The 12,774-nt window shown below is 35.0% G+C and overlaps 1 protein-coding gene across 1 annotated transcript; it reads right to left on the reverse strand.

Annotated features, from left to right (window-relative positions):
- Positions 1–547: 547 nt before the first annotated feature.
- LOC148575684 (uncharacterized) lies at positions 548–5,029 on the reverse strand. Its single transcript, XM_088500691.1, has 3 exons — positions 4,964–5,029; positions 4,155–4,437; positions 548–795 (listed from the first exon to the last, which is right to left on the reverse strand). The coding sequence occupies exons 1-3, from the start codon at positions 5,027–5,029 to the stop codon at positions 548–550; spliced, it is 597 nt and encodes a 198-aa protein (XP_088356817.1).
- Positions 5,030–12,774: the final 7,745 nt, after the last annotated feature.

Genomic DNA, 12,774 nt, shown 5'->3' on the forward strand with positions numbered 1-12,774 from the left:
CTGCTACAACCAGCCGCAGTTTACGTGTGTGTGTGTGTGTGGGTAAACCGCTGCTGGCAGCAGTGGTTTACGTGTGTGTGTGTGTGTTAGCGTAAACCGCTGCTGGCAGCAGCGGTTTACGTGTGTGCGTGTGTGAGTGTAAACCTACGTGTGTGCGTGTGTGAGTGTAAACCGCTATAGGCTATAGCGGTTTACGTGTAGTGTGCTGAATGGGGCTGCTTATATAAACCATGGAAGCTCGGTACCTGTGGGACGAAGTGGGTAAAAAAGTTATTTACAAGATTTCCATTGCCGTTATGTCAACTGGTGTGAGATATGAGACCTTCGTGATCGGGTCGGATGAAGACCTGCAGGTCTTGTTTCACTGCAGGCGTAGTTTTTCGGAGGTGAGGATACCTGAGCTGCTTGCAAAGTTGGAAGATGGTGTGGATAACTCTGGAGCATCGGCACCGAATCCTCAGTTGACCCCAGCCGGTGGTGCATCGACATCGATGCCTGTGGTAGCAGCGGCAGTTCCAATTTCTCTGCCCGAACATGCTGGGGCTGTTCATGCATATATTGATCCTGTTGTGCCTGATTTTGAATGTGATGCCGGACCGGATCGAGTTGAGAATGCACTGTGTGACGATGATTTGGATGAGGAGCCTGTCGATATTGGTGGGGACAGTGATGATGATATTCCAAGAGGTACACGTTCAACCCATGGAGGTTCCGGTTCTGGAACACAAGAGTACCCTCCCCACCTCTCTTCTTTGAACTTGGAAGCCATCGGCCAACACCAGAATGTAGATGCAACATTCAATGGGCAGGGGATGCATGATGGGACACCGCTGACTGAATTTCAGATTGGCCAATCATTCCAGAGTAAAGAGGAAGCCGTGTTGAGTGTAAAAGATTACAGTATTCGGCGTGGAGTTGAGTACAAGGTTATGGAGTCCGACAATCTGAAATACCAAGGGAGATGCAAGGAGTTTGGTAACGGGTGCACGTGGTTGATTCGGATAGTCAAGAGGAAAAGGAAGAGCACATGGGAAGTTAGGAGGTACAACGGTCCGCACACGTGTATGGCCACATCGATATCAAGCGACCACAAGCAACTTGATTATCATGTCATCTGTGCGAAAATCTTTCCATTGGTTAGAGCTGATGCGTCGGTGTCGATTAAGGTGTTGCAAGAGGCAACGGAGGCGACATATGGATTCAGGCCTAGTTATCGGAAGGTGTGGTTGGCGAAGCAGAAGGTAGTAGCGCAGATATATGGCGATTGGGAGGAGTCATATGCTGATTTGCCTCGGTGGATCCTTGGGGTCACATCCACGATGGAAGGTTCCGTTGCTCTACTGAAGACCTCCCCGGTTAGAGTGGGTGACCAAGTTGATGAAGATAGAGTCTACTTTCATCGGATGTTTTGGACATTCCCTCCGTGTATTGAGGCATTCCGCCACTGTAAGCCGCTCGTAAGCATCGACGGAACACACCTCTATGGCAAGTATGGCGGGACATTGTTGTTGGCGATCGCTCAGGATGGTAACTCGAATATTTTTCCTATTGCGTTTGCACTCGTGGAGGGGGAAAATGTAGAGTCTTGGTCATACTTTATTTGGCCACCATATGACGGGCCGACTATGATCCCCGACCCGGACATGAGAAGGGCAAGAGAAGGACGACCACGGTCCACCCGCATCCGCAACAACATGGACGATACTGACGCTGGCCGACCTAAGAGGTGTGGCCTGTGCAGGCAGCCCGGTCATACTCAAGGGTTTGCCCTCAGCGAGGTTCTACTAGCGGCATCTAGATTTATCATCATTTAGTTCGTTTGTGTTAGTTTTATCATCATTTAGTTCGTTCGTGTTAGATTTATCATTATTTAGTGGTTTTTACTACGAATGTCTCTGTTTGTAGCAGTTATGAGTTCTAAGTCTTATTGGTTTAAATGTTAATGTTAATACAAGTAGTTATTTATCACTTTTCTAGATTTATCACGGTTTATTTCCATCATAGTTGTATGATCAATAAATATAAAGTCCATAAACATAAACATAACGTAAAAACTGACCAAATAACGGTCATCCAACGAGAATAAACATAAAGTCCATAAACATAAACATAACATAAAAACTGACCAAAATAACAGTCATCCAACGAGAATAAACATAAAGTCCATAACCAGAACATCTACCACATAACGAAAAATGAAAAAATACAACACATGGTGCTAATCATCGCGATCATCCCGGGCTGCATCATGAAAGTCACCAAGGAGATGAGATCCTGTCCCACATCGAGCGGGACGCCTGACTCGAGTTGGTCGGGCCGGCTCCTGTCCAATGTCATCAACTGGGTGGTCTAACCCAATCGCGGACTGGGGGGTGCCCCCCATGGTAAACCAAGTATCCAATGGGCTACCTGCAGGCTCATTAAGATCCACCACATACTGACCCTGATAATAAGGTGGCTGGGAATGCATCTCCGTCATATGTGGCTGGTAAGGTGCGGTCTCGAACTGCACCTCCGGCATCTGCGGCTGGTAAGACTGAGCACCAAACTGCACATGGGACGTGCCAGCATCATCCCTAATCAAATCAACAAACTCTGCATAAAACCGTGGACTCACCAGCTGATCATCTAAATCCATAGTCATCGTCGGCGTCTCAGGCTGGGCATACATGTGAGAGCTGGGCTCTGGCATCGGAGAGTAAGATCTGCTGGTGAATGTCTCCCCTCCAGGCTCAGTCCCTACGGTCCCACTAACTCCACCATCGAACTGCGTGGGATCTGCAGTTCTCCCACGTCTGGCACTAGACCGACGAACACGGTGATCGCCCCCATCTCTAGCCTCTCCGCCTGCATCATCCTCCTGCATCGTATCATGTAACCATCGCCACTCTCGACCGGTGTCCCTAGTACCAACACGATGGCGTCTCTCAACACGGCGGTTATCCGGCATATCAGGTAGCTGTGATCTGCGTGGGACCTGGGACGACCCTCTCTGAAATGCCTCTGGAGGTATCTGGGTGCCTTTGGGATCCGCGAATGCTGCCCCGGACTAAGGAACCGCTGAGCCTCGCGGTACCACCAATCTAAGTAATCAGCAGAAAGGCCAGGATCTGCCACTCGCTCAATGGAAATGACTGCATCAAGTTTGTTCCCCCAGTGTAAATGCCAGACCTGATAGTAATGGGGGAACTACCTATCCCCTCCCCTCCCGTCCTTAGCATGCAGCCAGTCTACATTCAAAGCATCCTCGGGGATATGCTGGACTCCACCCAGCTGTGGAACAACCCTGTCAACCTGATGCCACTCGATGACCGCAAAGTATATCAAAGTAGTCACCGCTCGCCATATGCGACTATGCTCCTCTGTAAGTATCTCTGGATGGACCACGGCAAGTACATCAAGCGCGGAGTAGGGCTCCCATACAATCTGAAAATTCAGAACTCATCAGACATTACCACAACATGTATATATCTAATCACGACTAGAGAGCAAACCAAAAATGAAACTCTAACTGGTATAAAACTTACATCACGAGTGGTCAATCGATCCAATGCAAGCCGATACCTTATGACCCTTTGTTCCTTTCCATCATTAGGAGGTAAGTAGGCAGACCACCTAAATTTAAGTCATATGAGACACAAACTTAAAAAATCGCCCATGAAATTTGTAAGCATTAAAAAAGCATAACCCATACCTGGATGCCAGCGGGAAAGAGAAAACCTCAAACCCGGACGGCCTCAAAGACGGAAACCGCCAAAATATCCAATTCTGTAGCAACTGGAGCGGACCCGCAAGGTTAGTCAAATTTCTGTTTGCTACCCGACACATGCATCGGTACAACCATGCCAAAGCGGCCGACCCCTAGCTTTACCTCCCCATGTCATCAAGGTTTGCCACAAATGGCAACCACCGTATATGTACCCGGTTCGCACTCTTGTCCCCAAATAACTGAGTCGATAACAGCATCATGATGTAGGCCCGTGCGTAGATGTGGTTACTGTCCTCACTCGCATCTGGTGGTAGCACCCTAAACCTCTCGTGGAACCATGTAAAGTGTACTGTCATCTGCTTGACCTTATTCAGTGGAGGCCGCTCACCGAATAGGTCCTCAAACCACTCCCAAGCTGGTCGGCCACCCTCCATGTATTTCTCAAACTCACCAAGGCAACCACTCATAGCCTCCCCATCCACAGGCAGCCCTAGCTGAAATGCCACGTCTTGCAATGTCACTGTGCACTCTCCGAAAGGCATATGGAACGTGTGCGTCTTAGGACGCCACCTCTCAACAAACGCACTAACCAATGGCTCATCCAACCAGAACCATTGGCTGTTTAGCCTGGCCAAATGGTACAAACCAGCCCTCTCTAAGTACGGGATGATCCTTTCATACATGGGCATATTCTGTTGCCGTCTCACACTGTATATACACCTAGTGGGCTGTACAGAACAACAAAGAAATACAGAGTCCAATTAAATTCTCCTATCCATAAAAAAATTCCCCTATCTAACAGGATACAAATATCTTAAACCATCAACAAATTCTCCTATATAAAAAAAATCCCTAATCACGATAGTAAAAATAACAACACACATACTTGAATAAATAACAGCCAGAAATATAAAAATATTATAAAGCTTTAAAATTAAAAACTTCATATCATACAAATACACTAACCAAACTAAAATAATTCACTAACGTCAACTGTCCCTTTCCCTACACTAAACCAACACCATGTAGAATAACATTCATTGAAGGGATTTGAAATTTAGCTAAGTAGTCATATTTATAACTTAACAAGAAAAACTCAAAATACTAAACCAAACCCATTAAACTAACATCCTAGCATGCGAAGCCTAATTTCAAACTAGAGGGAATAATCTATAAATTCTAGTTCGTCTACATTACATACCATTTTTCTGACTAACATATGCAAAGCCTAGAAAAAAATAATTATTAACTAACCTCGTCACCAATAGAACCGGCAATATGGGCAACACCGTTCAGTCGGTACAAGGTCCTGCCTGCCATGATAACTCGTCGGAAGTCACCGCTGAGATACCTCGGACCCGCTCTCAACTTGCTCTGACCTCTCTCTAGAATTTCCTCTCTCTAAAAAACATCACAACCCCTCTAAATGCATAATCCGCGGCTACCACCACGGTTTATATAGGCAGCACACTACACGTAAACCGCTATAGCCTATAGCGGTTTACACTCACACACGCACACACGTAAACCGCTGCTGGTAGCATCGGTTTACACTCACACACGCACACACGTAAACCGCTGCTGCCAGCAGCGGTTTACAGTCACACACATACACACGTAAACCGCGGCTGGTTGTAGCGGTTTATGCACAACTGTAAACCGCTACTGCCAGTAGCGGTTTATATAGAATAGTGAATCAATGTATTTGCGTATTAGATTTGGAAACAATGCATTTGCGTAATATTGAGGGTGAAACAATTTAATAACGTAAATTGTCCTCAAATTAATAATAAATTATAACTTATTCATAATAAAAGTCACTTAAATTAAAATATAAAACTCTTTTTTTTTATTTTTCAATTACTAAAGGAGGGAAAATACAATAGCTCTGTGTTTTGTTCTATAGAAAATTTTTCAAAAATTTGTTCAAGAATAAAAAATATGTTAAATTTTAAAGCGAGAATGAAATAAAAAATAATATTTATTATAAATTTATTTTAAATTTATTTTTTTATAAATAATATTTGTTATTTATTTATAATAATATAATTTTTGAGTCTTCTACTAATTTAATATTTATAGAGAACTATTTTTATATGTATCTTTTAATTTGTATAATTATTTAAATATAAAAAAATTGTTGCTTAATAAAAAATTATTGTAATGATTATAAAACTCTTCTTTAAAATAGTTAAAGAGAACGGTTTTATTTTATTGCTATAACTTAATAAAAAATTAAACTTCAACAGTAACACTATAAAAACCGTTGTCTAAAATAATCTAAGAGAACGATTTTAAAGTGTAACAACTTTGGCAACGGCTTTTAAGCATATCTTTTATATAATTATTTAAACAACATTAAAAAACCGTTGCTTAAAAACAAATTCTAGTAACGGTTATAAAACCGTTTTTTTAAATAGTCAAAAAAATAGTTTTATTTTGTTGCTATAAAATAATAAAAACTGAACTTCAACAGTAACATTGTAAAAAATCGTTGTCTAAAACCATCTAAAAAAATGGTTTTTAAGGCGTTACAGATTTTAGCGTTGCTAAAACTCATATTTATTGTAGCTGGGAACACAGCCTCTCATTGTGTAAGTGGTCCCTTCTAAATTTCAATTTTTTTTAATAAACTGTCTGTAAATTTTTATTTAATTTTTTTAAAATTTTTATTTTAATTTGTTTATATTCGAAAATTAAATTTCCGTCCATCTCTCTAAATTTTATGCTAACTTCGCCGTTAGTTGGCCTTTAGTTTAATGAGCGATGGTATGACAGATACCTACCCTACTTACAACATTCTTATTTTGACTTTTCTCGCACTTTGAATCAAAATAATAAGGGGATTTTAAAAGTGTATGTATTAGTCTTTTATAAAGTATAGGAAAATTTTTACACGTTCCATCTATTTTATTGGAATAGGAATATAGCAGGTATGATAGTTAGTAAGTCAAAATTTTGTCTTTTTGTATGAGGTACAATACCCAAATTAAAATATCCTAAAATGATAATAAATTAAGGCAAAGAATAATGAAAAATCAACCGTTGCTTATGTGGCTAACCGATTAAAGAAGAAGTGTTTAACATCAACTACACCAAATAATAACATAGAGGTGTACACGGATCATCGGATATGGTCGAAAATTCGATCCGATCCGCACAATTTTTATCGGATCGGATCGGATATGATATCCGCACTTTTTAATGTGCGGATTGGATCGGATCGGATATCGGATATATCCGCATAATTAAACCTTCTCTTTTTAATCATATTTCTATGTAAAAGAATTCGATAAAAATATTTTTTTTATACTTTTAAACTTATTTATTCCTAAAATATTTTTAATCAAACTCTCTCTAAATAACAAAAATAAAATAATACAATATAAGAATAATAATTACTAACTAAAACATACAAACAAGTAAATATAATACCGATCATATATATATTTATTTATTTTTTAATTATTATAGTGCGGATCTGCGGATCCGCGGATGTAGAGCAGATATCTGCGATCCGATCCGCAAAGGATCAGATCCGATCTTATCCGATCAATTTGCGGATTGGATCGTATCCGCAATTTTCGGGTCGGATGCAGATATTTACTGCGAATCTGCGGATACGATCCGATCCATGGACACCCGTATAATAACAGAATGAAAATAAATAATTAAATACTTAAAACATTAAAATTTAAGTTAAAAAAATATTACACATGGCAAAAGATAAATGAATAGATAATAACTTAACTCCTTAAAAATACATATAAAATCAATTTAATTATTATAAGATTTTTTACATTAATTTATAAATGTATAATTTTTAAAAAATACATATAATATCAATACTTTTTTTTCTATTCTCTAATAAGAAGGTATATTATCTTATTATGGTCTCCAAATACAAAGTGTGATTATAATATGGTCAAATAATGAATATGAAAAAACTTTCACTTTAATATACATTGTGATCGAATACAAAATTAATTTAATTTTATGAACAAAGTTATCACAGATATATATGAACAAATTGAAATTTAACTTTCATATAAAATATTGAACAACACAAAAAAAAACTGAGTGATGATGGCTACCAAAAAAATATATAGTTATTGAAAATTGAAAGTTATATTAAAAAATTAATAATCCAATTTGTTTTTATTTATGATAATGAATTTTACTTTAAGAAATATTACATTACTAATAAAATTTATTATTATTTGTTAACACTTGGTCAATAAAAACATTTTTAGATTAATTCTAGACTTTAAATTTTAAATTCTAATATTATAAAAATAATGTATTGAAATAAAGTGTAGACTAATATTAATAAAAAGTGTTAGTCCTTTAATATTTTTCTTTTGTTTTTTGGGTAAACTATTCAATTAATACACGAAAAAATTTATATAAAATAAATAAATAAATTTATAAATAAATAAATAATATTAAAAGATACAAATGATAAATAAATTTATGAAATATTTAAAAAAATGAAAAAATAACTAGATATTAAATATATATTCTCAAAAAAAACTTTAGAAATTAGGTTTTGATGCAAGTTTTTATAAATATCGTTAAAAATTGAAATATTTTTATCTTTAAAATTTAGTAATTTTACATCAAGTGAATATTTTTAATATTATCTTTTTGCAAATGACTAAAATGTTTTTTGAAAAAATTTAAAATCCTAGAGATCAAATGCTGCTATGATCTTTTGTTATCCACATATTTTTACAAAAATTAAAATAAAATACACAAATTATTTATTAAATATAAAAATTATTTGTCACTTATAAAAATAATGATAATTTTTATAATTTTTGTCATATTTTTAAATTATTTAAAAATTTATTTATCATTTGTATCTTTTAAATTTTTTTTGAGTGGTATAAACTTTTAAATATCATTTTAATAGCTTTTTTAATGTGTGGCTGCACTTTTATTATGTGATATTATTTGAGGAGCTAGAATATAAAGTGAAAATTATATAAAAATACTAGTGGTTAATATTAATACTCTTCTTAAAAATACCAAGTCGACTTCATCGGCCTCGTAATCATCAAGCAAACCCATATTTCTATTAGGCGTCTCGCAGGGAAAGACAGGCATCATCCGAATAAGAAATTTCTTCCTCTGCTTCTGTTTATTGGTGGTTGTTGATTTCCTGAGTCAAAGGCGTATATTGAATTTGACATATTTTTGTTTAGGTTGATTTGCCTTTTTACTCGTGCAATGTATTAATTTTGATTTTGGTCAGTTTTTTATTTCAAAAGCAGGTATTAAATTTAGTAGGGGTGTGCATGGATCGGGTGAAATCGAGTTTGATGTGATCCAGACCCGGTCCGAAATATATACCGGACCTATTTATTAGACCCGAATCCGACTCTAGACCTGATGAAATCTATACACTTTCGGGCCACGATTATACCGGGTAAAAACCAGGTAAAAACCGGGCCGTTAACATTACATTACCTTGATACCTTCTTATAAGTTAGCATGTGAAAATATCCAAATTTCTAAAACTCCAACCATTATTTGACATGGTAAAATTCAATTAGAAAAATATAACAAGAACCAACTCTTCTCTAAAATTAAAGCATAACCATAATCAATACTAATATTGTCTAATAATACCAAATATTTAAATCAATATAAATAACACAATATTATGCATTAGTCTAAAATCTTATGCATTTTAAACATAAAGCATTAACTTATAGTCTTATAATAACTAATAACACAAAATATTAAAGTTTACAATACTTAAATTTCACATAAGAATAGCCATCATCCATCACTAATAACATAAAATATTAATTGTATATGATGACCGGGCCACCGGACCGACTTTGGGTGACCCGAGCCATGGTCCAGAACCGACCCGAAATAATGAATGGGTCTATTTTTAAAATCCTTACACGGCCCTAAACCCGATGAAATCACACCAAAATAGCCCCTAAAGTATTTGGGGCCGGACCGAGTCTTCGGACCGGATCGGGCCATGCACACCCTTAAAATTTGGCATATTTTCAATCGCTTTGAGTTTAATAGAAAAAATTTTGAGATGAAATTTGTAATATTTGTAATGAACTGCTAAAATTATGGGATTCAGATCTCTTAGCTTGTATCTATTGGAATTGTGGTTAGAAAATACTGTAAATTATTGGTTTATCCCTCTTTTGCTTCTCAAAAACTTGCTTTTGAGATTTGAAGAACAATTCCTTGGGGTCCTGAGAATTATCGCGAGCTTTTCACATGAGTGACTATTCATTTCATTAGGTGATGAATTCTTTCCTAATATATGTTTGTTTGTTGATTTTAGAATAGTTGTATTGTCTCTATCTATCGCTTAATGTAGACAATTTTAAAATTTTAAGGACTAATTTGATTTAATTATTAGGACTGTCGAATAGACCTGTCAAATATTGTGTAGATGATATTTAACAGATTACATTATCTTTTTTTTTAACTGTGTTAGTTAAAAAATAAACAGAAAGACTAACTTGTTTAATTAAAAATTTTAGAAATAAATTTAATTAAAAAAATTTTTAGAGATTAAAATAAAGATGGTGTGATTTTTTAAGAATTAATTTAATTATTTACTCAAAGTTAAAAGACTTTTATTGTGATTATTTCTTTCCAAGTTGATTCTGTATGTGCTACTCTTAAAATGAAACCTAAGTGGTTGGAGAGAGAGATAATATAATTAGGAAGATGGGAATTTCAGATGAAGAGTTTGCGTTGAATTTCGAGAAGCCTAATAAACTGGGGTGGTTGGAAGGGTGGATTGATAATTGGGATGCACCGAAGAATTGGGATAGAGATTATTTGATGTAATATATATGAATTTCGTTAGGAAGATAATGAAAAATTTTGATAATGTGTATAATAGGTTAGTTTTTTAGTTTAATAAAAATAAATAATGAAAATTATTTTTATTTAGTTATTTCACATCAAATTTTAAATTTTAAATTCTAAAAAAATTCAGTTAGTTATTTTAAAAAATTAATCATTTCAAATTTTAATTTACTAAAGAATTTCATTCTAATACTCTTTTCTTTTTCAACTGGCTATCACTTCACTTTTATCAATAATCATTCCACTTCATTCCTAGTAAAAATATCTATTCACTTAAAGATAAAAATAATCATCCCCATACTTAATGAATTGAACATCCAACATATTTTAATTATATATAACTAAACTCAATCCAATTAAAATAATCATTCACGTAAGAATTAAAATAATCATCTGCATACCTACTAAAATGAACATCCTAAACTGGCCATTGAAGTAGAAGAATGAAGAAGGAAATGAATAAACAGAATAAGCAACCATCATCAAACTGGCTGCGGAGGAGGCTGCACGGCCGACGGCGGGTGGGCAGCGCAAAAGAGGCTGTTCGGAGTTGGTGCGGCGCGATCGGATGTTCGCAAAGAGGCTGAACGGTGGAGGATGGACGCATAAAAACGTTACACTAGTATGTCCCCTAAGTGACACGAATAAAGACGTCGGAGGGTGAAACGTCGCCGACTAAGGAGAGGGGCTTTTCCGACTGACACGTTCAGGGCTGCGCAAAACTGGTGTAATGGCAGTGTCAGCCTCACGTTTTCAGCGAGAAACTGGCAACTCCATACCAATGCAATGTGCTTTTCACGAGTGACCCATATATCAAAATTAATTTTCGCAATCTTTCATCCAATGCTCCTGTGGCTTGCTCGTGCATCTATAACAATATATAATGCCAAAACATGGGGTTTGGTGTCCAATTTTCTATTTCCTATTTTAACCCTACTAACATAATTCAAAAATATTATACAGTTACTTATTTTTCTACCATATTTCACTAACAGTTACAAAAACTCACGCATAACTTCTATTCAATTCTTTACTCCACAATCTCTCTTTTTTATTTTTTTATTTTTTTGTGGCCATATATGAAATGAAAAAAAAATAATTAGAAGCCAACAAGTGTTTAACCAGTAGTGATAAATAGTTTTTTTTTATAAATCTTATTATATTCTGAGATATTCATTTAAATTATATTTTGTTTAATTTTATGTTAGTCTTTGTTTGTACTTTGTATAGTGTTATTTTGAGTATGTCTGTGAGTATTGTACTTTGATGGTCTGTCCGGCAATTTAGCATAATTCTAATTATTCTATTAGAATTTTTTTTGTAATCATAAAAAATATATCATTTTTATTTTTTTTTAATTTCATCTATTCTACTATTTTTTTGACCTCTTAATACACTTTGTTATATTTCTCTTGCTACTATTATTTTGTTACCTTTAATACCATCGATTTCATTACATCCATCGTTACAAATTTCATTTAGTTTACAAAGATAGTGTTCTATCTTTTTCTCTTACCAAGGAAAAACGATTTTTTTTTCATCTAAGATGTATTCTTTATTTTTTTAAATATGTCTGTACCTATCAATGATGAATTGAAAAAGTCTAATATTTTGTTAAATTCATTTTTTTCTTTTTTAAATGACTTCATATGGAATAATATTATTTTTTAAGTTTTAAATTATTAATTATACAGAATATTATATTTAAAATTTGAGTACATGAATATTTATTTTTAAATTAAACTAAAATAAATGAATTATATTACAAAAATATAATTTATTTTAACTTTAATAATATCATTTGTTTAGCATATGGCAATGGTTATTTGATTAATGTATAAAAGATGTAACATATAAATACTTAGTGATATTTAATTACGGTGGGTGAAGAAAAGGTGGAAGGAGAAGAAAAAAACTAGAAAGAATAAAGTAATATAATAATGGCGACTAGACAATGACAGGTATGTGTATAGAGAATAATAATATCTATAACAATATATAATGGAAAAACCCACTTTTGGTGTCCAATTTTTTTTTCCATTTTTATCCTTTTTAATAACTTACTTCGAGTTACAGCATTCTACTACTTCATTTCCATTCACGTTCACATCAATATAACTTCTCGCGTTAATTTCTCTCATATGACGTTACTGCATTATTTACAGAATTCTACTACTTAATTCTCACTACTGCATCAATTCATTTCT

This window comes from Arachis ipaensis, chromosome B1, assembly GCF_059453495.1.
Source record: "Arachis ipaensis isolate K30076 ecotype BB chromosome B1, ASM5945349v1, whole genome shotgun sequence".
NCBI lineage: Eukaryota > Viridiplantae > Streptophyta > Magnoliopsida > Fabales > Fabaceae > Arachis > Arachis ipaensis.